Source organism: Lacerta agilis, chromosome 7 (assembly GCF_009819535.1).
Source record: "Lacerta agilis isolate rLacAgi1 chromosome 7, rLacAgi1.pri, whole genome shotgun sequence".
Taxonomy (NCBI): Eukaryota; Metazoa; Chordata; class Lepidosauria; order Squamata; family Lacertidae; genus Lacerta; species Lacerta agilis.
Genome location: NC_046318.1, coordinates 83461419 through 83487492, shown reverse-complemented (window position 1 = coordinate 83487492; position 26074 = coordinate 83461419). Strand labels below are relative to the sequence as shown.

General features: G+C 49.0%; 1 protein-coding gene across 1 annotated transcript in view; it reads left to right on the top strand.

The window, feature by feature from the left end:
* ARHGAP39 (Rho GTPase activating protein 39) overlaps nt 1–26074 on the top strand; it is a 180127-nt gene that overhangs the window by 140193 nt on the left and 13860 nt on the right. Inside the window, exons 5-6 of the mRNA XM_033155940.1 lie at nt 4088–4649; nt 11509–11601. Of these exons, the coding sequence (XP_033011831.1) occupies nt 4088–4649; nt 11509–11601 (655 nt within the window). The remainder of the gene's footprint in view (nt 1–4087; nt 4650–11508; nt 11602–26074) is intronic.

The window sequence follows — 26074 nt, the reverse complement described above, 5'->3', positions numbered from 1 at the left end:
ATTCAACTTAAAAGGTGAAACTAATATATGAGATAGACTCATGACATGCAACGCGAGATATGTCAAGCCTTTATTTGTTATAATTGTGATGATTATGGTGTGCAGCTCATGAGAACCCCAAATTAACAATTTCGACTTTGCTGTTTTCATCAGCTGTGCGCCATAATCATCACAGTTATTTCAAACAAAGGCTTGACATATCTCGCTTTGCATGTCATGAGTCTATCTCATATATTAAACTCCAGTAGCCATTGCAAACAATTGCTTACATAAATTGACTTTTCCATGATATTCTAATTTTTCGAGTTTCACCTGTATACTTAAGAAAGCTGACGTGACTTTTGATTTTTCTTGGTCTGTTCCTATTTTAACTTTTCATATGTCTTAAATCTATTTTTCCTAGAGATGGTTTCATTGCTCTATCTTTTTTTCTGTTAATCGCTTTGAGGTTTCTTGACAATCGAGCAGAGTATAAATTTGATAAAAGTTAAGGGGTGTCCTCCCCCACCCCCGGAATCTCTGCTTCCCTCTTCCTTCTCCTCGCTCTCCATGGAGTTTGGGCTTCTCAGCTCACCACCCATCGCTCAGCATTTTTGCACAGCTATTTATGTCCCTCCAGGCCGATCCCAGCACACGCTTAGATGTGTGTGATTTATTATAAGCCCATCCCTGGTCTCTTTGCTCCCTTGCTTGGAGTCCAAGGCTGTTCTCAGCTTTAGGAGTGGGTATATCTGTGTGTCTTTGCTCCCAAGCCCCCAGAGGCTTCCCGGTGTTTGGAAATGATTTGTTACCCCCCCCCCCCCAGATTCTTTGGGGCCTAAGCGGGAGCTTAGATGGCGACTTTAAAAGCCGCAAAACCCTTCAAATCTGGGTAATTAAAAATACCCTTAGCAAGGATTTGATTGCAATGATAATATAACAATATGCACATGTGTCTTAGTGTCGCAGTCAGTGACCCAGCAAGAGATTCTTGTCTCCTACGGAGAAGTTCACCTTTAGTCAAGCTTCCTGTGACCTAGGGAAGGGGAGAGTTTATTTAGGCCCTTGAAACTACAAGCTGCCCACACCAGCCTTTGGTGCCCTCCAGATGTTTTGGATGACGACATACGGTGGCCTGAAACATCCGGAGGTTTTGCCAGGTTGGCAGAAGCAAAGTCTGGGCTGAACGAATTAACAGAGGAGCGGAGCCGCTGCAAAACGCGGCGGTTTGCTCTGCCACCCGTGAGCCGTTGCGAGGAATATCTCCACGACAGCTACCATTGTTCAGAAAGGTGTCATTGGAGAAATGAGCATCTTGTTCACTGAGGTTATCAATGGGGGGGGGGGGAGGAAGTGTTTAACTCTCTCCATCCTGGCTGAGAAATGAATGTTAGTGGAGCAGAATGGCAGGGAAGACCAATAGAAGGTATTTACTGTATATACTTGAGTATAAGCCTAGTTTTTCAGCACATTTTTTGTGCTGAAAAAGCTGCCCTCGGCTTATACTCGAGTGAGGCGGGTGGTGGGGGCGGCGAGAAAGAAGCCCTTTCTCTCCGCTCATGCCGCCGCCCGCTCTCCCCAGTCAACCATTCTTTAAGAAGCGTACAAGAACGGCGGTTCTTTACTCTCCCCAGGCAGCTTGTTCCATTCCTGAACTGCTCGCATAAATGCAAACTTTAGACCCCAGAAGGCAGAAAGCCTATCAGTTAAGGAAGTATTAAAACCCCACAGGTGCTCACTTTCCCTGGCTCCTGCTTAAACAGGACAGGATCCCAGCTTTCTCTGTATAACACAAGGGAACATTGCGCTGTGGGTTAAATCACAGAGCCCTAGGGCTTGCCGATCAGAAGAATGGTGGTTCGAAACCCCGCGATGGGGTGAGCTCCACAGCAGCAAAGGAGGAAGAGGAAGGAGCAGCCCAAAGGGCTGCTTTGGGCTGCTCGTTCCTCCTCCTCCTCCACAGCGGCAAAGGTGAACCGGCTTATACTCAAGTCAATAAGTTTCCCCAGGTTTTTGTAGGAAAATTGGGTGCCTCGGCTTATATTTGGGTCAGCTTATACTCGAGTATATAGGTAGATTTCCTCGGGGGTGTCGTACACACTTAGCGGCAGGCAGAAAGGTTCAGCCTCAGTTTCCCCGGGTGGGGAGGGGGGAATCTTAGTCAGGCATCTATCCCCAACCTGTACTCTTCCCTGCCGCCCCACCCCCCGAATTGCTATCAATTAACCAGCTCTGACTATGGTTCTGGACCACGAAATATGGTTAATAAGTAGAGGGGGAGATGATTCCAATGCCAGCCAAATTTGTGGGAAAGTGACGTCATTGGTGGGACAATTGTAACTGGCCAAGTGGGGTAGGAAGTTGGGAAGGTTTCAGCTCCAGGGCAGATATTATTATTATTAATAATAATAATAATAATAATAATAATAATAATAATAATAATAATATATTCCCCAGCCACTCTGGGCGGCTCCCAACATAATATTAAAAACACGATAAAACATCAAACATCAAATTTCCCTAAACAGGGCTGCCTTCAGGTATTTTCTGAATGTCAGGTTGTTGTTTATCTCCTTGACATCTGATGGGAGTGCGTTCCACAGGGCGGGCGCCACCACCGAGAAGGCCCTCTGCCTGGTTCCTTGTAACTTCGCTTCTCGTAGGGAGGGAACCGCCAGAAGGCCCTCGGAGCTGGACCTTAGTGTCTGGGCTGAACGATGGGTGCTGGTCACTTATTTATTCACTTCATTTCATAAAATTTATACACCACTCGGTGGTAAACAACAGCAACAACCTCAAAGTGGTTTGTGGAAAAGATAAAACAATCAAGTCACCCAAAAGGAAAATGCTATTGAAAAGTTAAAACAACAGACTAAAAACAGCTTAAAACTCGCAACAGCTTTCTTAATATCTGGGGAGGCCTTTATGAACAAAACCATTTTTAGCAGACACCAGAAAGAATATAGTGATATCATAGAATTGTAGAGCTGGAACGGAACCTGAGGGTCATCTAGTCCAACCCCGGCAATGCAGGAATCTCAGCTAAAGCATCCATGACAGATGGCCATCTGACCTCTGCTTAAAGCCTCCAAGGAAGGAGAGGCCACCCCCTCCTGAGGGAGAATGTTCCACTGTGGGAACAGCTCTTACTATTATCAATCGGCAGGGAGTTCCTAAGTGTAGGTGCTGCCACACTAAGAGATCAAATTATTAAAAACTGCTCGCATAAATGCAAACTTTAGACCCCAGAAGGCAGAAAGCCTATCAGTTAAGGAAGTATTAAAACCCCACAGGTGCTCACTTTCCCTGGCTCCTGCTTAAACAGGACAGGATCCCAGCCTTCTCTGTATAACACAAGGGAACATTGCGCTGTGGCTTAAACCACAGAGCCCTAGGGCTTACCGATCAGAAGAATGGCGGTTCGAAACCCTGCGACGGGGTGAGCTCCACAGCAGCAAAGGAGGAAGAGGAAGGAGCAGCCCAAAGGGCTGCTTTCGGGCTGCTCGTTCTCCTCCTCCACCCCAGCGGCAAAGGTGAACCGGCTTATACTTGAGTCAATAAGCTTTCCCAGGTTTTTGTAGGGAAATTAGGTGCCTCGGCTTATATTTGGGACGACTTATACTCGCGTATATACGGTAGATAAATAGGGACCGCTCCAGCGGGAAGGTAAACGGCGTTTCCGTGCGCTGCTCTGGTTCGCCAGAAGTGGCTTTGTCATGCTGGCCACATGAACCGGAAGCTGTCTGCAGACAAACGCCGGCTCCCTCGGCCTATAGAGCGAGATGAGCGCCGCAACCCCAGAGTCGGACACGACTGGACCTGGTGGTCAGGGGTCCCTTTACCTTTACCTTTACCAGTAATGCCCAGTAAGAAGGCTTCTGTTTTTTTTAAGCAAATGTATATTTCAACATTTTCTTCATTTCATTATAAATCATATCCCAGAAGCCTTTCACCTTCTCATATTCCCACCACATATGATAAAAGGTACCTTCTTTCCCCTTACATTTCCAACTATATATCATTGATTTTTTTATCCACCCTGGACTATAGAGGCAGGTGGTCCTGCCGGCCTTGTCACTCTCGCCTTGTCTCTCTGTCCCCCTTCCAGTCGGAGGACCTGGGCGCCTGCGCGCAGTTTGAGAGCAGCCGCCAGAACCGGAACATGATGCCTAGCACCAGCTGTGTCTTCCCCACCTTCAACCTGCGAAAGCCTTCCTCGGAGACGGACATCGAGAACTGGGCCTCCAAGCACTTCAACAAGCACACGCAGGGCCTCTTCCGCCGCAAGGTCTCCATCGCCAACATGCTGGCCTGGAGCAGCGAGTCCATCAAGAAGCCCATGATCATGACCACCGACCGCAACGTCAAGAAGGAAGCGTGCGAGATCTTCAAGCTCATCCAGATGTACATGGGCGACCGGAGGGCCAAAGCGGACCAGCTCAACGTGGCCCTGGAGATCGCCACCAAGGGCTGGAGCATGCAGGGCCTCCGGGACGAACTCTACATCCAGCTCTGCCGGCAGACCACCGAGAACTTCCGCTACGAGAGCCTGGCGCGGGGCTGGGAGCTCATGTCCATCTGCCTGGGTTTCTTCCCCCCCACGCCCAAGTTCCACTCCTACCTGGAAGGGTACATCTACAGGCACATGGATCCGGTGAACGACACGAAAGGTAAGGCAGCGAGGAAGGGGAAGGGCACACCTGGTCAGCACTGCCCAAAGCGGGCAGCTCAGGGTGTTAGGAAACGTTGGCTGCCCGGTTCTCAATGTCAGTTTTATTACGGCAAAAGCCAGCAGTACAGAAAATCATAAATCCAGACAGAGAAAAATCGGCAACGACATCACCAGAGATAAAGCAATTACACAAAGGAACTTTACAATGTGTTATTCAATAAAAGAGATTTACGCTCTCAATAGCTAAAGTCCAGAATTTAGCCACGTCATATGATACTAGACTTGAAGAATCCTCCAGAAGATATTTTCGTAAAATTTCGGGGGAGGATTCTAAATAGTGTTGTAAGGGTGTAAACTTTGTTAAAAGGGGTAAAATATATCGAGCACGTTCTTCACTATAGAATTCGCAAAATAAAAGGATGTGAGTAACGGATTCTACCTTGTTAGACATGCAGGGGCAGAGACGCGCATGCATTGGAACCTTCATAAATTTGCCATACAGTACTGCTGAAGGCATTGTCTCGAAACGGGCTCTAGAGAAGGCCCATCTATAGGCTTCATTAGTGATATTAGTTAAATAAGGGGCCGCTGCAAAGTTAGGCCAAGATTTTAAACATCTATACTTCTCCGGGAGTAAGGCAGTTTCTTGTTGTAATTCTGAGGCTCAGCAAAATCCAGCGTGAGATCCGGCATGGAACGAGTTTGGTGGCTCTGAGCTAGACATTGCATGCACACGGAGAACACACAAAGCATGAGGGTTTTTCCCCCCCCTTTCTTTTTAGCTTCCCCCCGATAATATCGACCAAGTAAAATAAACCAAAAGCTGGAATAATTCCTGGAATAGTTGCTTCGTTTCTGTAAAACAGCCTCCCTCTATGAAACACGCCCTCCCATCAGAGGTCAAAGAGATCAACAACTACCTGACATTTAGAAAATACCTGAAGGCAGCCCTGTTTAGGGAAGTTTTTAATCTGTGACATTTTAATGTATTTTAATATTTGTTGGAAGCTGCCCAGAGTGGCTGGGGAAACCCAGCCAGATGGGCGGGGTACAAATAAATTATTATTATTATTAATGACAAAAAATAGGCCCAGCTGCACAACTGCAAGAAAAGTCATATTATGAAATTTCACAAAGCGATACAACACTCATACATAGCTGTCCACCCTCCCTGCTGTTTCCCAATGCTATAATAAGAGAATTTCCCACAAAAAACCTGGAAAGGTTGATAGCTATGCACTCATAATCCGCCAAACAATATTAGCAACATTAACAAATTCAACAACGAAAAACAAGCCGAGCAATGTTGAATTTTGATGGTGCCCGTGTGCTTTGGGGGGTGGGTGGTTTGGGGTTTCCGGATGGGTTTTGTCCTGAAGAAATGACACCACTGCCCTGAGTGGGCATTTGGGAGCCCCTGAGTCAAAAGGGAAGACCAAGGAGGGTGGGGCTCCCCCCTCCCCGCCACCTTCTCTCGGAAACGTCAGCCACCGCCTCTTTTGCAAAGTTGCGTTTCTCCTTCATCCTGCTCAACTGCGTCATTTCCCTATAAATGTCAGCTGCAATATGGCAGCCCTTGAATCATCAGCCCCCCACTTTTGCAACAGTTGAAGCTGGCTCTGTTAACCCACGGCTGTTATTCTAAATCATTAAGCAGCAAACCCCACCGAAGGCCCTCCCTCTGCTAATGTTCTCCGCCTGATGAGCAGCAGGAGGGAAATGATTCGGTTAACGAGATGTAGGAATGCATCGCTCCCTCCTTGCCTTTTGCCGCGTATCCCTCGGAGACAGTCTCCTTTCGGACCGAACAGGATGCAAGACCTCCACACGGCCCCTTTCTGCAGTTCAACGTGCAGGAAGCAAGTCCAGCTTGAAACTCGCTTTCTTTACGCTGCTGCCTTCGGCTCCACTTGAGGACAGCAAGTCCCTAGTCCTCATTGTCTTGCAGAAGGTGGGCTTTGTAAAAAAAAAAAAGCAGGAAGTGGGGAAAGCAGCGTGGCTCAGTCCGTTTTGCATGCAGGAGGTCTAGAAATGCAATTATTGGCCTGGCCAGTTGGAAGGAATCTTGGTTAGCAAGGCTGGTCTGCGAAGCATCAGGGCTGGAGAGCTGCCATCAGTCTGGACTGTTTGCAAAAAGGCCTTTGAGCTGAAAGCAGTGTGGCAAGGGAGACAGCTGACATCAGAGCAACTGGTGGCCGTCAGAGGCTGGGTGGCCATCTGTCAGGGATTATTCAGCTGAGATTCCTGCATTGCAGGGGGTTGGACTAGATGACCCTTGGATCCCTCCCAACTCTACAATTCCACGATTCTTTGAATGGTTGGCTGGGAAAGGGCAGCCCAAATGATCAAGGGTTTGGAGCAGCTCCCCATTTGACTCAAATGATTTGAGGAAACATCTAAAACAGGGGTCAGCAAACTTTTTCAGCAGGGGGCCGGTCCACTGAACCTCAGACCTTGTGGGGGGCCGGACTATATTTTGAAAAAAAGAATGAATGAATTCCTGTGACCCACAAATAACCCAGAGATGCATTTTAAATAAAAGGACACATTCTACTCATGTAAAAACACGCTGATTCCCAGGCCGCATATAGAAGGCGATTGGGCCGCATCCGGACCCCAGGCCTTAGTTTGGGGACCCCTGATCTAAAACATTTGGGGGCTTTATAGTTTAGAATGATGGCTCCCAAATAGCCTTGCCCCCCCCCCCGCCCAACTTATAAATCACTGAGGGTCTTAATGACCACTTAATATATTTTTTCTGCTGGTTGTAGCAACCCTAAAAGCAGTGTGCAAGAGGCTGTATGATTTTTTTAATTTGATTTCTGTTGCTTATTCTATATTGCATTTCACCGCATCCCAGTTTAAATGCTGTAGGACTCAAAATGCAACGCAATGAAATGCAACGCAAGAAACAGGAGGAGCAATAAAAATACAGTTGAAAACCAATAGGTTTATCTAATGGACTCAGTGAACTTTGGGCCTACCTTCACTCTGTATTTGTTATGGCTAGTTGTGGTTAAAATGGGGGGGGGGAGAGAGAAGAGAGATCTTGAGGGAGGGAATTACCATCACACAGCCCCCCCCCCAAGCTGGCCGCTCAATCATTTCTTAAACCATTTGGGTTGATTTTCATTTGAACGTCCCCTTTTCCTCTGCTGTGCCTACGAGATCCCACACCTCGCTATCCATATTTCCGCATCTGCTTAGCTTTTCTATAGTTTATCATTTGCATTTCAACCCCGCCCATTGCCAACCCTGTTCCTGGCATGTAGTGGCATTCAAAAACAGGCCTTCTTTAAAACAAAAAGCGAAACCTGACCAGTTCACAAAACTTCATTACCGTATTTTTTCGCTCCATAAGACGCACTTTTCTCCTCCTAAAAAGTAAGGGGAAATATCTGTGCGTCTTATGGAGTGAATGGTGGTCCCTGGAGCTGAATTGCCCAGGGGCCAAAAGAGGATCATGCTTTTTATTTTACAAAGAGAAAAGGGGGTGTTGAAAGGACCCTGCTCAGCAAGAGATCGAGAGAGAGATAAGAGTCCCCGGCTCCCTTTCAGCCCCATCCTCCTTTGTGCTGCAGAGGGAGGTTGTTTGTTTCCCCAGCTACATGTGACTGGTTGATTAGATTATCTGTCTGGAAACTGTAGAAGAGGCTCCCTTTCCTTTAGAAGCTGCAGAAATGTGAGTTGAAACCCATAAAAACAGAGCCTACCTTGCTGGCTTTTAAAATTGTCACACCTAATTACTGCTCTTCTGACATGGAAACAGAAGAGCAGTAATTAGGCGTGATAATTGAATAGAACCTCCAGCTTCAGAGGCAGTGTACCTTGGGCTGCCAGCAGCTGGAGAGCAAACAACAGGGGAAGGCCATTGTCTCCTTGCCTCGCTTATGGGACACCCAGAGGCATCTGTTTTGCTCCTCTGGGAAATGAGGTGTCGGACTTGCATTTCTGACGTTGTTGAAGTGACAGCGATTCCCGCCAGCAAAATCCCGTTTCTCCTGGCTGGTTCTTAGGAGTACAACTCCTTTATTTCTTTCCGCCCACACACGACCCGGATTTTAAAGCCGGTTGCCGTGCCGATAATTACCATTGAGAATTTGCTACGCATGCAACAGCCCCCCCCCTCTGGTTTGCAAATTAGCCCGGAGCAGGAAGAGTGCTGATTGGTCAAGCAACCGCAATGCCGGCAGCACACAGTCATGTCATCCTCGTGCAATGGGGGGGGGGTTAACAGTGGGGTTCTCTGTCTTTTCCTCTCTCTCAAATATGACTCTGGGGGCAGAGAGTGAATAATGGGGGCGGCGGCTCTTTGCTCGCTTTATCCAGGGGTTTCAGAATGGGAACACTCATCTGTTGGTGACCAACAGGCACACACAAACACAGCCACGCCGGTTTGAGCCACATCGTGAGCACATCAAACTCGTTTCTTGCACACTGTTGTGATCCATGCCGGGTTTTTCTCTCTGTAAGCCTCACAGTTCAGGAGTGCCAGTAGTGATCAGCAGCACTCTTTCCTGTTCCAACCACTGGGGAAGAGCCTGCACCCATCTGCACCTGACGTGTGCCAGTCGAGTCCTCGATTCATTTGTATCTGTGCTCCACCCTGTGCCATTTTATGTTAGCAGGAGCCATGCTTTCCCTGCCGCTGGAGTCGTGTCACTTGGAAGAGCTCCTGCACAGTGCCAGCCCAAGGATTCATTCATTCTGTCCCCTTCCACCCTTGAGTAGGATGGATCTGGCCCTGGAGAGAATAGGGGTTCAGGGCTAGCGGTGCCCATCCTTAGCTGAGATTCTTGCATTGCATGGGGGTTGGACTGGATGACCCTTGGGGGTCCCTTCCAGCTCTATGATTCTTTGATTCCCTTTTTATCTCTACCATCACGGAGTATCATTTACCTTCAGCGCGATCCTAGATGTCGCCAGGACAGTTATAAAGAGGTTGGGGTGTTCTATTAAAATCCCAGTGGCTGTTGGGGTGTAGGTAGGCTGAAACTCACCTAGGCAACCTTCCCAAACCTTCTGCCTCCAGGTGTTTGGGGCTACGACTCCATGGGGCTGGTGGGAGGTTGTAGCCCCAGACACCTGGAGAGTCCTAGGATAGGGAAGGCTGCACTAAAGGTATTTCTGGAAGGGCAGAAACTCCCCTCCAGCTGGCCAGCGCAGTAAAAAATAGAATCAAATGGCAAAGTGGTTGCAATTATCTTATGACAGAACGCTCTGGAGATACCTTTCGATGCGCCGGCAACCCCAAAGTGTTTGCTGTGTGCTCGTTTATTTAAGGAACCGTATTATTATAAAACCCCAGCCAGTTTTAACAGAAATGCCCCAGGAATTTTGAATTTATAAGCTGCTCTGGCTGTCGCCTCGAAGGATAGGTAGAATAAAAAGAAAACAAGTCGGCAGATAATATTAAGATGGCAGTTGCGGGTAGCCAGAGGTGATCGACCTACAGACAGGCTGAAATCCTGCTGGGATCAAAAAATGTCTTCCAATAAAGGTGACATTTTGTCAGGGAGGGGGTGAGACAGATCACCTGGGGTGGGGTGGGCCGCTGGCCTGATCCGGAAGCCTCTTCTTACATTCCTGCATGTATCTCGCTTCCACCTGAGGTGCTTGGAAAAGCATCCTTCTCCTGGCCCTGACACCGCGATCCCTGGCTCAGCATTTCGCCTGAACCAAGGGGGGTGGTTTGTTTTGCTCCAAGCAAACCTGCAGCCAGGATTTGTCCTCAGCTTACAGGTCGTGGCTTCTCTGAGCAAGACGCGCCAAGGTTCTTGTTCTGGTTGCAACGCATCCTGGCCCCAAACCGTTATTCACCTTCCTGGTTCTCGGTTGCTCTCGCTTGCAGTCATTGCGGAGTCAAATATCAATTACTGCGTTGATTATGACACCATCCTCGTTTCACTGTGTGACCCTCGATTGGATGGGCTCATCCATGGGAATAATCCAGGAAAGGGGAAGAACCTGCAGCGAGTGGACAGAACGGCGCTAAATAGGTTTGGGAGGTAGCAAATTGGGCTATTGGGTTGTTGTTTTTTTATTTTGGTTACAGTATATTCTGGCGTATAAGACTACTTTTTAATCCAGGAAAATCTTCTCAAAAGTCTGGGGTCGTCTTATACGCCGGGTGGAGAATCTGCGGTCGAGTATATCTCAAACTCTATATTTTAACTGGAAAAGTTGGGGGTCGTCTTATATGCCCAGTCGTCTTATACGCCGGAAAATACGGTATATATTTTGTGGTTTCATTTTTTCATTTTGTTCTGTGAACCGCCCTGGGTATAGGGTGGTATATAAATTCAATATAATAATAATAATAATAATAATAATAATAATAATAATAATAATAATAATAATAATAATAATAATAATAATAATATATTTACAAGATTAAAACATAGGAGTTTAGGGGTGTGAGGCTCCCGCCCCACCAGAATCACTAGTTTCTACCCCACCAAACTGAAACTCGTAAGACCTTTGGCAGGTCCTTAATGCAGACCCACTGTGCCTGTGGAGATGGTTGGCTGCAATTGCAGCGGGTTGGACTACATGGCCTTTGGGCTCCCCTCCCTCCCAGCATTTATTCAGTACCACTGGTGCATTCTAGCTCCTCTCCAGTGACACCCAGGTAAGGCACAGGGGGAAAAGACCTGCCTAAGCCGGCCGGCATTGAAAGCAGAGCTCTCTCGTTCATTTTATATATATATATTTAATTTCCTTTATTTTGTTCTTCCTGTGTTTGAGATCCGTACCCCCCCCCCAAAAAAACCCAATCCCCCTCTTTCTTTCCCTCTCTCTCTCTTGCTGTCTTTGTGTTCCATTCCGTGGTCCTCATCGTTCTGTTTGTTCCCCAGTGACTCAGCACATTAAAGAACTCCTGGAAAGGAACAATAAGAAGTCGTCCAAATTGAGAAAGAAACCCAAGCCCTATATGGAGGAACGCCATGGTAGGGTGCGTGTGCTCGTGGAGCACCTCCCTCTGTCCTTTAGACGTAGACGCCAACTCCGCCGCGTTCTCTCTCCTGCAGCTTCCTCTCGCCTCCACTCGGCTTCCCCCCTTGTAACATCGCCTTCACGCTTATCCCCTCTGACACCCTCTCTAACCGCTGGCGTTCCTGGGAGCCCCTCTCTCTCTTTCTCTCTTAGCAGCTCTGCGGGCCGAGATCGGGGCCGACCGCCGCCAGCCGCGCTTCTCTTCCAGCAGGTGCCGACTTTGGTTCGACCACCTGAGTCGGGCGGCCGCCGCTTGAGGGGTCGGCGCTTGGGGTGGGCGCAGTGGGTCTGCATCACGCCGGCGCGGAGGGGACCCCAAAAAGGGGTCGCACGCTGGCTTTGTAGCTCATCTCCGGAGGGTCACTCAGGCAGGGCTTGTTTGCATGTGACACGGCGGCGTTGCACTCGGATACCGAGCCATATCTGACCACAAAACCCAGGTGGCTGTTGTGCACAAGTTCTGCGGGTTCTGTGGACTTGAATGGTTGCAGCTGCGAGAAATATTTTTATCCCCGATGATGACGACGACAACAATGACAATTATCTTAGCCTGTCCAGGGCGTTAGACTTGATGACCCCCTTTTTTTTTGCTGCGGGGGGGGGGGTTCCCTCCAACTCTACAGTTTTACAGTGGTACCTCGTGTTACAGATGGGATCCATTCCGGAGGCCCGTCCGTAACGTAAAAAGCCCGCAACTCGAAGCGCCACGTCTGCGTAGGCACATGGCGCGATTTGGTGCTTCTGCACATGTGCGAAGTGTGATTTAGCACTTCTGTGCGAGTGGTGAGACCCAGAAGTAACCCATTCCGGTACTTGCTGCGGGATGCAAGACGAAAACACGCAGCCTGAAGCGGACGTAACATGAGCTACGACTGTATGATTCTATGACCTTTGGTGCCCAAAGCGCTTTGTGTGTTTTAGCCCAGCGATCCTTACAACGTCCCTGTAAGGTAGTGCAGCGGCGACACCCGTCCATTGGGGATGGGGGCAGAGACCTTGGCACGTTAATGCCGGCTGATGGATCCATGGCAGAGGCGAGATTTTTAGGAGAGAACGTCTACCTTACCTCTTGGTGATGGAGCTAATTCTGCTCGCAGAATTTCCCTAGGTTCATTCTGGCTTACCGAAAGACCCGGGAAATTCAAAAGCAGCTGATGATGTCGGAATCCACCCCATTGCTGGTCCTGGATAGCTCAGTTGTTGAGAACATGGTGCTGATAATGCCAAGGTTGCAGGTTCAGTCCCCATATGGGGCAGCTGCATAGCCCTGCATTGCAAGGGGGGGTTGAGATAGATAATCCTCAGGGTCCCTTCCAACTCTACAGTCCTATGATTCAGCCGCTGAATGTGGAAGATGGTGTTCTCTGCTTCTCACGGCTAGCAGTCCTGCTCATCCATCCATCCATCGGTTGGTTGGTGTGTGTTTCTCTTGAACTTTCTCGGGTGGGATCCGTCTGAGCATCCTGTGATGGTGAGTTCCACAGGTAGATAACACAGTAAAGGGCTGTAGCTGAACATCGGCGGGAGAGTGGGGGCATAGCTCAGCGTTGGAGCACCTGCTTTGCATGCGGAAGGTCCCCAGTTGCAATCCCTGGCCTCTCCTGGTTGGAATGGGAAAGACCCCTCCCCTCCCGCCTGAAACCCTGGAGAGAGCTGCTGCCAGTCAGAGTCGGCAGTGCTGAGCTAGATAGGCGGCTCCCTGTGTTACCATAATGTGGTGCGGCTTCCCCCACTTCAGTCATGCGGCGGCCCAGCTGCACACCACGGTAAGAGCTGTTTGGCGGTGGAACGGACTCCTTTGGAAGGCAGTGGACTCTCCTTCCTTGGAGGTTTTTAGGCAGAGGTTGGGTGGCCACTTGCCAGAGATGCTTTATCCGTGATTCCTGCACCGCAGAGGGTTGGACTGGATGACCCACGGGGTCCCTTCCAACTCTGCGATTGCCATAGACTAGAACACTAGACTAGAATTCAGCAGCCTTAGCCGGTGAATTCCAGCCGCGTCTCCTGGCCTCTAATCTCGCTCCCCTCCCCTCTCTCCCCCCCTGCACCTGTTTGAACAAGCCTTCCTAATTTATTTAAAGCGTGCGCATTAACCGAAAGAGATTGTGCCGTAATTAACTGGAGCTGGTTAACGGGGAGGCCTGGATCTTCCTTGCAGGTGTGCATAACCTCATTTAGAGCCGAATCTGTGTTTAAAAATATCCGTGTGCTGAATGTCGTGCAGTCGTGGACCGAAGGCTACCTCCGGGGATTCTTCTTTTTTTTATTTTTTAAAAAAACGACCTTTCTTCGCAGCCCTAGTAAGGAGCATTTTCGGGGTTGTTTTCTCGGTGTTGCTTTTTGCCTCTCGATCCCTAGAGTTCAGAACCAAGGCTGGATGTCGGCGGCGCAAAGAAGAGTGACAGTCGTTTCACATTTTACCGAACAAAGCGAATGGTCTGTGAAGAGATGCAGCTGAAGGGGGCTTGTCCCAAGAGCTCTTTATAGGGCCGGAGTACCAATCCTAAAACCGTTCCATCGGAACACGGGGAGCTGCCTTGTCCTGGATGCTTTAGTTGAGATTCCTGCATTCCAGGGGGTTGGTCTCGATGGTCCTTGGGGGTCCCATCTAGGTCAGCGTTGCCCACCCACTATGGGAACCACTGAACTAGATGGATCTTCGTCCTGATTCAGCAGAACTTTTCTTAGAGGGTGCACAGGGGTCTGCTGAAAGCGTTCCAAAGTAGTGCTGACAGCAGGATTCTCATCCCCCCGTTTCCCCCTCTGTTCCGCTCCGATGTCATAACCGTTAGGCAGAAACGTGACCTGCTGTCGTTCCTGGCTATTTTTGGACCTCTCCCCCCTCAACAGTATTCAGCAGATATTGCCGACCACGTTGTCTTGGAGTTGGAGGGGGGGGGAGAAGCATTGCTGTTGCTTGTCACCCCATTAAAAGTCGGATGGTTTTATTGCCAGCAGGATTGCAGCCGCCGCCTCGTTCGGTTTGCTGCCCGGAGAGACCACCTCTCGGGGAATCGGTTGCACCATCCGCAGGAACATAAAAGCCTGCTCCCCAGAGACCATGAAAGGAGAAACTCTCCGCTCTCTGGCTTGATCAAAGAGGGCTGGAAAGGAGTTATTGTTTGGGTTTCCAGACCTGGTTTTGCCTGTGGGTGGAAGCTTGGAACAGGAGACGTTCCCACTCTTTCTTTTTTTAAAAAGAAAAAGGCGAGCCTGTTGGAGATCAGTAACCTTACCCTTCATTTTTCACGTGGGCAGGCATTCCGGAGAAATAGTTTCATGTGCAAAGACCCAAAAGCTGCAGCGTAAACAAAGGCAGAAGTGAGTCGTGAGCACAGGAACTTCTGATCCAAGTCGGCTTCCTTCTCCTGCTCCCATAAGCCTCGCCCCCTGTCCCCCAACAAGCGTATCCCTGCTCCCCATAAGTCATAACATTTTGGGCAGTGGTCATGGTTTAAGCCTGTGGTTCCCAAATCTTTTGGGGCCACTGTCTCCTTGGTTTCATAAACACATTCCCAGTGCCCCCTGCTCTCTAAAGAGGAGAACAGGAGGCGCTGTGGTCTAAATCAGTGTTTTTCAACCACTGTTCCGCGGCACACTAGTGTGCCGTGAGATGTTGCCTGGTGTGCCGTGGGGAAAATTGAAAAATTCAAGAGAATTACTTTATATATAGTCAATATAGGCACAGAGTTAATTTTTTTAACATTTTCCAATGGTGGTGTGCCTCGTGATTTTTTTCATGAAACAAGTGTGCCTTTGCCCAAAAAAGGTTGAAAAACACTGGTCTAAATCACTGAGCCTCTTGGGCAGGGGTAAGCAAACTAAGGCCCGTGGGCTGGATGCGGCCCAATCGCCTTCTAAATCCAGCCCATGAACGGTCCGGGAATCAGCGTGTTTCTTACATAAGTAGAATGTGCCCTTTTATTTAAAATGCACCTCTGGGTTATTTGTGGGGCATAGGAATTCGTTCAACCCCCCCCCCAAAAAAAATAGTCCGGGCACCACATGGTCTGAGGGATGGTGGACCGGCCCACAGCTGAAAAAGGTTGCAGACCCCTGCTCTTGGGCTTGCCGATCAGAAGGCTGGCGGTTCGAATCCCCGCGACGGGGTGAGCTCCCGTTGCTCAGTCCCTGCTCCTGCCAACCTAGCAGTTCAAAAGTACACCAGCGCAAGTAGATAAATGGGTACTGCTGCGGCAGGAAGGTAAAAGGCGTTTCCGTGCACTCTGGTTTCCGTCACAGTGTCCCGCTGTGCCAGAAGCGGTTTAGTCCTGCTGGCCACATGACCCGGAAAGCTGTCTGTGGACAAACACCGGCTCCCTCGGCCAGAAAGCGAGATGAGCGCTGCAACTCCATAGTCGCCTTTGACTGGACTGAACCGTCCAGTGGTCCTTTTACCTTACCCTCTAAAAAACAGTTTGCATGACCCAGTAAGGAAGATAATAAACACAGTAAAATCCACACCGGTAATAATTAATTATACATTTATTCAAAATCTAGTTAAAACGTTTATTGCAATCAATTTGACAACGTGTGAACTTGATCTAGTGATACGAGCTTCTCAAAGTCTGATATTCATGCCTCCAGCGCCGCCCTCTTAGTGCCCCCCCCTCAGGGTTCACTCTGGGAACCACTGGGTTAAGCCCTAACCTGGGGTGGGGGAACCTCAGGGCCAGGTGTGGCCCTCCAAACCTCTCTACCCGGCCCTTGAGACCCTCCTCAGGCCACACCTTCTCAAGCTACATGTCCCCAAGCCACAGCCCTCCCTTGCCAGACTCTGCACCCTCTTCAGGTGCTTTTACCTGGCTGCGATGGGGCCTCTTGTTCGCCTGGATGGAGAGGGAAGTGTTTGTGTTTGCAAAGCTCCAGTGTAGCTCACTGTAGAAACTGCAGAATAAGAATCACATCCGCCCAACCCATGCTTCACCTCTTGCCCTGCTCGCCTCCACTGGCATGCGGCCCTCTGAGACCTGCCCACAAGGGAATGTGGCCCTCAGCGTAGCAAAGGTTCCCCACTTCTTGCATAAGCCTTCGTTTACCGTGCACAAGCAAGCTGTGCAGATTTTCAGGACAGGTGGAAGGAAGTCCCTCTTTTTTGTTTTTGATTTTAAATTTATTAATTTTATAATAACAAAAAAAAACCAAAACACATCACAATCAAAATTTTAAATCATGCATCTTAATTGACTTCCCTCCACTCCCCCTTCTGGTTCCATTATTTTATACTTATTCATGCATGTCCATAAAATCTTAACTATCCAATTTTAAAACCTTATTCATGTTGTTACAAGCGACCTTTAAAAGTTCAGCTAATGTAAAAGCCTATACACAAAGCTTTCAAAATATGCCTCAAACATTTCCCTTTTTAGAAAGAGAGAGAGAGAGAAAAAAAACAATGTCCTTTTTCTTTCTAGGGTTTCAAACTATCTAATACGTCCTGCATAGTTCATTATAGTGGTGCCCTGCTAGACGAATGCCTCGCAAGACGAAAAACTCGCTAGACGAAGGCATTCGTCTAGCGGAAGGCTGCCCCGCAAGACAAATTTGTCTATGGGGCTGCCTCGTAAGACGAAAATTTTTCGTCTTTTTTTTTTCGTCTAGCGAAAGCGCGGCTGTCATTGCTGCTTCGCTAGACGAAAAACCCGCTAGATGAAAATTTTCGCAGAACGAATTATTTTCGTCTAGCGGGGCACCACTGTAGTTTGTTTTGCCAATCTCCTTTATTTCCTTGGCGGCAGCTTCTTCCTTCTATAGGGATGAGCTGGTCTTGGCCTGCCGTCCACTCTCAGATGCGGGGACAAAGTCTTTTGCATGGTAAATCCTTTAAGTCCTGTACCTTTCAAAATCATACCTTCTGTTTTGTTTTGTTTTTTTAAACAAAAGTAATTTTCAACATTCTCATCAAATCTTTATCTACCGCTTCCCAGGCGGAAGAAAGTCCCTCTTTGTGCAATTGCAGAGTGACTGTGGAACTCCCTGCCCCAGGAAGTAGTGATGGCCATCAAGCCTGGGCAAAATCGTGGGGGGGGGGGAGGAGGAGTCCTCTCAATGGCCGGTGGCCCTGACGGCTGTGCTCTGCCCCCGCGGTTGGAGGCGGCAATGCTTCTGAATACCAGGAGCGGGTGACTTGCTCCTGCGTTCGAATCCTGCTTCTGCGTTGCCCTTTGGTCGGCCACTGTGAGAACAGGATGCTGGACTCGATGGGCCCCTGGCCTGATCCAGCAGTCCCTCCTTATGTCCTTACTGATTTTGCATCTTGACATTCCAAGGTGCCTCCTCCTGGCACCTTTCCGAAGCCACTGGAAATATCCCTGTTGCGCTCCTGGTGCTGTTAGTCGCCATGCATTGCTCCCGAGGCCCTTTGATGGAGATCCTAGCTAGGCTGAGCACCAGGGACCCTTGTCCTCTTCCTTTTCCCGAGCTTGGCAGATCTGGATCTTAACTCCCCCCAGCCCCCAGCCCCTGGACACATCGATGTGTCAGCATCACCCGGAGATCCCAAGAAGCAGAGGAAGACAAGCGGAACAAACAAGCCTTTGCCAAGACAGCTGGCACTGGGGGAGCTGACCCCTTCTGACCCTGCTCACAGAGAGGACCTCCCTGGCGAGCCCCAGATTTGTTTTTTCTGTGGGGAAGATGTCTGGAGAAAGAACTGTCCCGAATTGTCAAACGCCCAAGGAATTTAATGTGGTTCAGACCAGGCGAGGTCTCTTTGCGCATTGCTTTTCCAGAGCGATGGGAGATCTGGGGCTAGGGATGGACAGAATCTGTATTCTCTACTGCATGGGACGGACGTCCTGATGAGAGCACAGGGTCCGGGGTATGGGGTGAGGTGGCCTTTACGTATCCTGGTCCGAAGGTGCACGGGGCTTAATGCCCCTTAAACTTAGCCAGGGCCGTCTTAAAGGGATCGGCCGCCGTGGCGCAACGACCCCTCGGCGCCCCTGGCGTGCCGCCTCTCCGCCCGCCTCCCTCCCGCGCTGGCCGCCCCTCGGGAGGGGGGGTGGGCGAGCAGGGGATGAGGGGCATGGCGCTGGAGCGGCGCGGGGCTTTGTGCGCCCTTCCCAGCACTGCAGCTGGGGCTCAGGAGGGTGGGCGGCTTGTAGCTCGCCCACTGGCGTGCGAGCGCCCGCCTGTGGGGGCGGGTTGGGGAGGGGGCGCCCGGTATGCCGGAGGGCTCGCGGGGCGCCCCTGGGGGGCCCAGCGCCCTGGTGCACCGCGCCACCCAGCATCTATGAAGAGACGGCCATGAACTTAGCCCAGTAGCTAATACGGCAGCTGCTGAGAGTCTTCAGAACTGGCAGTAGTGATAATCTGCCCCGGTGAGCAGTTGAGCCACTGTGTTGTTAAACTGTGAAGAAGAAGAGAAGAGTTTTGGATTTGACATCCCGCTTTTCACTACCCGAAGGAGTCTCCAAGTGGCTAACATTCTCCTTTCCCTTCCTCCCCCACAACAAACCCTCTGTGGGGTGAGTGGGGCTGAGAGACTTCAGAGAAGTGTGACCAGCCCAAGGTCACCCAGCAGCTGCATGTGGAGGAGCGGGGAAGCGAACCCGGTTCACCAGATTACAAGTCCACCGCTCTTAACCACTACACCACACTGGCTCTCTGTGGAACTCCCTCCCCTCTTGCTTAGCTTTAAAAGAGGACTGGACAAATTCACAGAGATGGAGGAGAGGACTATCGATGGCACCTGTAGCAATGCCAGTGGCCGCCGATCGAAGCGGAAATCAAGAGCCCCGGCCTCGCCCAAGGCTTCCCTCGCCCTTTGTCATCTCACTTCAGATCTCAACCGTGCCTTCGGCCCACATGAGAAAATTGATGTGCGGTTGAACATTCGCTTCTCTGGCTATTTTCTCTTTCTGCCCTTGCCTTTACAGCTCTCCTAGTTGCATCCTAAAGGGAAGGATACATGGTCTTCGCTGTCGAGGTAGCGGAAAGACACACAGAGGGCTGTGCTGATTGGATTTGACTATCCCGAAAGATCCGCTGTCTGTCTGCATTTTCCCGCACCCCAGGAAATCCACAGAGATCGCTTTGCACAGATGCCCTGCTGAGGAAACTAATCCTCCGGGTGGAGGAGTTTGGATTTGATATCCCGCTTTATCACTACCTGAAGGAGTCTCAAAGCGGCTAACATTCTCCTTTCCCTTCCTCCCCCACAACAAACACTCTGTGAGGTGAGTGGGGCTGAGAGACTTCAGAGAAGTGTGACTAGCCCAAGGTCACCCAGCAGCTGCATGTGGAGGAGCGGAGAAGTGAACCCGGTTCACCAGATTACGAGTCTACTGTTCTTAACCACTACACCACACTGGCTCTTAACTGGAGCCCCAAAGCTTTCATGGTAGCTTTCCCCTTTGTTTTTAAAAGGACCTACCCCATCAAGCAGTGTTCTTGAAGTGACTAGCATGAGTTTGGCCAAACTGCAGGAGGCAGTGGAATATAGGCGTGCCTGGCATGCTCTGGTCCATGGGGTCACGAAGAGCCAGACACGACTGAACGAGTGAACAACAACAACCCCGTCAAGTTTAAATATTCACTTAAACAACCTTAAAGTATCAATGACTTCCCTTCCTCTCTTTCCATGGTTCACTTTGCACAACATAAATCTCTGCATATTTTATATAAACTGTACCATTCAGTATTCCATTAATACATCCATCAAAACTTATTTACACTGTTGAATTTATCTTAATGCTGCCAGCGTTTTCAAATAAACACAGTTTCCCTCCATATATTCAATAAACATTTTCCAATCTTCTTTAAACGCATGTTCTTCTTGTTCTCTTATTCTGTATGTTAGGTCCACAAGCTGCGCATATTCCATCAGTTTAAGTTGCCAATCTTCTTTAGTCGGGACTTTGCTTGTTTTCCATTTGGGGGCTAAGAAAACATGGGCTGCAGTAGTGCTGTACATAAATAACCTTTTCCGACACCTGGGAATTTCCATCTGAGTTATCCCCAACGAAAAGGACTCTGGTTTTTTTTTGGGAAAGTACTTTTAAACATTTTTTTCAGTTCATTATGTCTCGTTTCCCAATACTCTTTTACCCTTTTACAAGTCCACCACATATGAAATAACTTTCCCTCCACCTCAATGCATCTCCAGCACTTATCTGATTCAGTCTTAGACATCTTAGCAAGTCTACTCAGAGTTAGGTACCACCTGTAAATCATTTCCAGGTCGTTCTCCTTCAAGGAATAACATGCTGTAAATTTCCCCTCTTGCATTCTTAAAATGTCAATTTTCTGCACGGCTCTTGGAGAGCTGCAAAGAGCAGGAGAAGTTAACATGAGGATGAGCCCCTGCTCCGACTCAGCCAAAGGCAGCTTCATATGTTCAGGAACGTTGTCATGATAGGGAGGCATAACAGCCTCTGCCTTCCAGAGATTTCAGTGTGGCTGACCTCATTGCTTTGTGTGCAGGGGGGTCCCAGCTCTATCAGGGCTGGGAATATCCCCTTCCCTGTAGACCAGAGGTCGGCAAGCTCCAGCCCATGGGCCAGATGTGGCCCACATAGGCCATTTTACTGGCCCATGAACCGCCCGCCAACCAAGCCACCCACTTGGCAAGCTCCCCCTGCGCTGCGCTAAACCAGCGTGGCACAGGGGACTTGCCGAGCAGTGCCGGAAATTGCATCTGCGCACGTACAGATACTGAAAATCGTGTCTGTGCATGTCCAGATGCCAAAAGTCGCTTCTGCGCAGGCGCAATTTTTGGTGTCTGGGCATGCGCAGAAGCGATTTCCGGTATCGCGCTGCACATGTCAAGCCCACGGACACTCTCCGTGGGCTTGATCCGGCCCATGGCCGGATAACCTTGCTGACGCCTGCCGTAGACCTTAGAGAGCAGGCGCCAGTCACAGGAACCCAGCCTTGACCCATTTCCCTGGTCTATAGTTGGTACTGAGGGGCGTTGGGCTCAAAAACTTTCAGAAGAGCACCAAGTCGGCTGGGGATATCTTAGCAAATAGGTGAGTCAGATGGGTGAATTGGCCTGACTTGGTCCAACACAGATTTGCGTTTCTTGTTTAGGGTGGCTAGCAGGTTAGGTGACGGGGCCGGCGCACTTGGCCATGTGACTTCTGGGAGTCAAAGGGTCCGTGCCTGGTAGCTGCTGCCGCCACACGGCATTTCTGCTGCCCAAGATGCTCCTCCATGAGCAAGGCTGTTTCTTTAATTGGATTACCAGTCCCAGGGGGACTGTGCGGCCAGCCTATTAATAGCCACCCTTTCAGGAAGATCAGAGCTCTGGTCACAGCCCTCCAGGGTGAGTTGAAGGTCACTTTATGGATGGTTTTTCTCTCGTGCGGGATTTGGCTGTCCGAAATCCACACGGGAATCTAGCCACAGTACTTTCTGCATGCTGGGTTCATGAGCTTCCAGGAAACGACATTCCCAAGGCAGCTTCTGGGCCTCATTGCTTGGTTTGTAATAATTTGGATAGCCCCTTCCGATGATTGCATAGCTAGGTACCAGAGAATACAGAGCCCCTGTTGCATTATTTAATGGTTCTCCACCATGAACTTAAACCAATGTGTTTAATATTCCCAAAGGTTCTTGGGAATGATAAGGAGCTGGCGTTTTGCAGTGAAGGCACAAATCTGCCTTTTTTGTGGAGGGGTATAAATTTACCGTATTTTCCGCTCCTTAAGACACACTTTTTTCCTCCTAAAAAGTAAGGGGAAATGTCTGTGCTTCTTATGGAGCGAATGCATGGTCCCTGGAGCTGAATTGCCCAGGGGCCAAAACCAGATCATGCTGGGGTTTTTTTTTACAAAGAGAGAAGGGGGTGTTGAAAGGAAGCCGGTGAACAGCTGATCAACAAGCAATCGGGAAAGAGATAAGGCTCCTTTCCACCCCACCCTGTTGCCCAGGCCTCCATTGTTACATGTTCTGCAGATGGAGCCTGTTTGCTTCCCCAGCGACGTGTGACAGCATGATTAGATTATCTGGTTGAAAACTGTAGAAACATCTCCCTTTCCTTTCCTAAAGAAGCTGCAGAACTGTGAGTTGAACCCCCCCCCCAAACGAGGCTTTTCCCCCTTTGCAAAAGAAGCTGCACAACTTTGAGCTGATCCTCAAAAAACAGGACTTTCCCCTTTGCAAAAGAAGCTGCAAACTGTGAGCTGATCCTCAAAAAAACAGGACTTTCCCCTTTGCAAAAGAAGCTGCACAACTTTGAGCTGATCCTAAAAAAACAACGGGCTTTCCCCCTTTCCTCCTCTAATAACTAGGTGCGTCTTATGTTTTTTTTTATATAATAATCTTTATTAGTTTAAAAACAAACAAACAAATATACATACATTGAATCAGAAAAGAAAAAAGATAGCTATACAAAGAAAAATAAGAAAGGTAAAAATATGAAGAAATTTAGACAAGACAAAAAGGACATAAACGAAAAATTTTCATCATACAAAATATTTTACAATTGTAAGAAAAAACAACTTCCAATTCCAAGGTGCGCCTTATGGAGCGAAAAATGCGGTACTGTTTTATTGAATTTTCATAGCAGGTAGTACAAAAAACCCCCAAAGAAATATGTAGCAAAAAACCCATGTTCCCTCCCTGGTTGCTCACTTGTATTTTGGTTAAATTAGCATTAAGAACGGAAATCCGTCTCATACTATTGAGGCAGTCAACTCACTCACACAATGACAATCACGCAACACTTGCGATTCACAGCAGCTGTCATTCAGGCGCATACTGCCTCCAGCAGTTCCCTCCTGTAGGTGCCTTGATTGATTTCCGCTTTTGCACGATCAGTAATTGGGCAGTTGTTTAGCAAATCACTTCATCATAATTGGGGCCAAATTCCATAGTGTTAACACTTCAAATAAAACCCCTTTGCATTTTTCACAAAAAACAAGCAGGTTGCGGGATCTTTTCCAACCCTTTCCTGACATTTGCATTGCTGCTACCCCACCCCCCCACCCCCACCCCCAATTTGGTCATATATATCATCTTATTATCACACCATTTCTTCAGTAATACCCGGTATATCTGCAGAACTACTCCTCTGTTCGCTGGGGGAGCCTCTCAAAACAAGCAACCAAGTGAGGTTATTGGCCTAGGACCTTGTTATCACAACACACTATTTTTTCTTCATTAGGCATTGTGTTTGCAAGTGTTCCAGCTGTGGTCGAGGGGCTTCAGGCGAGGGTTGCTGTAGCCGTGTGGCCTGGGGGTGATGGGAGTCTAGAACATCTGGAGAACACCTGGAAGGGTAGCCTGTCCAGTGGTAGCTAATTATGGTTATAGGTTTATAAAGTTTTTATAAAGATCTCTCTTAATCCATGGCAGAGATTGGTTGAAAGGAAAGTTAAGTGTGCACTGAAAGGTTGAGTGCAATAAGAGCCAGAATAGTACAGTCATACCTCGGGTTGCGAACGCTGCAAGTTACATTCTTTCGGGTTACGCTCCGCACCGAACCTGGAAGTACCAGAATGGGTCACTTCCGGGTTTTGCTGCTCGCGCATGTGCAGAAGCACTAAATCGCAACCCGTGTGTACGCAGACGCAGTACTGCAGGTTGCGAATACTGCAGGTTGCAAACGTGCCTCCCGCACGGATCACGTTCGCAACCTGAGCGTCCACTCTAGTGATTTTCCTAGTGAGGTTTGCTTATAATCTCAGGGTCATGGGTTTGAGCCCCACGTTGGGCATTGCAGGGGGTTGGACTGGATGACCCTTGTGCTCCCTCCCAACTCTACAACTGCAATTCTACGATTTTACTCTCTCCCTTAAGTGTAGTGGCTTTTTGTGAAGATGCAGAGGGCGATCTGCAACGGATGCTTTAATTGTGATACCTGCATTGCAGGGGGTTGGACTAGATGATCCTTGGTGTCCCTACAAACCCTTCAATTCTAGGATACTAGGATTCTAAATTAAAGTATCAGGGGAGGCCAGATGTTCCTCCGTCTGACTTCAGTATAGGATACAGCTGTTGCTGTGAGCTGGCATGATAGCAAAGACATTTTCGCGCTGCTTCTCTCCCATGTTTTGTTTTTCTATAATAATCATTTTAGACCTTGTATGTAGTGCCCTTTCCCCATTCCAGCTCTGAGTGTAGAACAGTGGTTCCCCAGAGGGGGGTGGAACCACCTCCTGGGGGGGGGGCGGTGGGTTTACTTGGGGGGGCGCTAAGAGGCAGGGGGCGACAGCGCAGCATTGGAGGTGTAAATGACTATCAAATTTTGTAAAGCTGGCTTCACTGAATCGAGTTCATGCATTTTGTTGAACTAATTAAGCTAAATAGTTTTAATTGGGTTTTGGAATAAACCTGCAATTAATTGTTACTGTTTTGAAATTTACCCTGTTATCGTCTTCCTTGGCTGGCTGTGCAAACCGCTATTCTGAACAGGTAAGGGAGATGAGTTTAGGGAGCCGAGGAGGAGGTGGCCCGAAAAGAGTTTGGGAATAATTCTGCCATATCACAAGTTCTGGAATATATATAGGGAGTTTTCAAACAAATACAGTGGTACCATTCGACTTCCAAAACATTCGGAAGCCAAGGCGTGACTTCAACCGGAAGCCACGGAAGTCGCGTCGGACGTTCAGGTTCCAAAGAACGTTTGCAAACCGGAGCACTCACTTCCGGGTTTGCGCCGTTTGGGAGCCAAAATGTTTGACTCGCAAGGTGTCCAGGATCCAAAGTATGGCTGTACTAAAAACATGGCCCAACCATCCTCTGAAGCATTGCTGTTCTTATGAGCTCCACGGGGCCAGCCAGGATGGGGCAGGATCTGTCAGAGGAGGTGGAGGACCCCAAGATTGGAGCTGGGAAGAGTTCAGACAGTGGTACGGGAGAGGGTCCTGCCCCACTCTCGCCGGACGTCCCAGCAAGGGAGGAGGAGGGGTTGGTTCCCAGGGTAGCTGGGATTCAACGCTCTGAAGAAGGTAGCTGGAGGGGAGGCTGGTCAATGGACGGACTGGATAGCAACAGAGAATGTCTGGAATGTAATTGAGAAACTTTTTGTTAATGCAAAAACTCAGGAGCAGATGGGTCCCCTGCTGAGCCCTACAATCATGTTAGTGAAAATTTCTCGCACCTATGCTGGAAATCTTCCCGTGATGCTTTCAGCTGGGCAAACCCCATCAGTAGTGCAGAATCACAAGCCACTTTAAAAAAAAAAAAAAGATTTTCTTGATTTACACTGTTAAAAAAGAAGGCAATGATTTAAAGCCCACCGCAATTGCCCTGGCCAAGATGAACCAAGATGCATAATGCACAGGTTGCCAATTGGTGGTCCGTGGAACCCACCCAGGGGGTCCGTGGCACCATTCACGTAACAAACAGCACCATATAGATTTCGAATTTTTCAAAAGTAGGGGGTCCATATGGCTTGGCTTTTGAAAAACAGGCGATCCGCAGTACTTAGCTAATGGAGAACCAGTGGCCGAATGGTTTCCTTTCACAGAGGTGGGG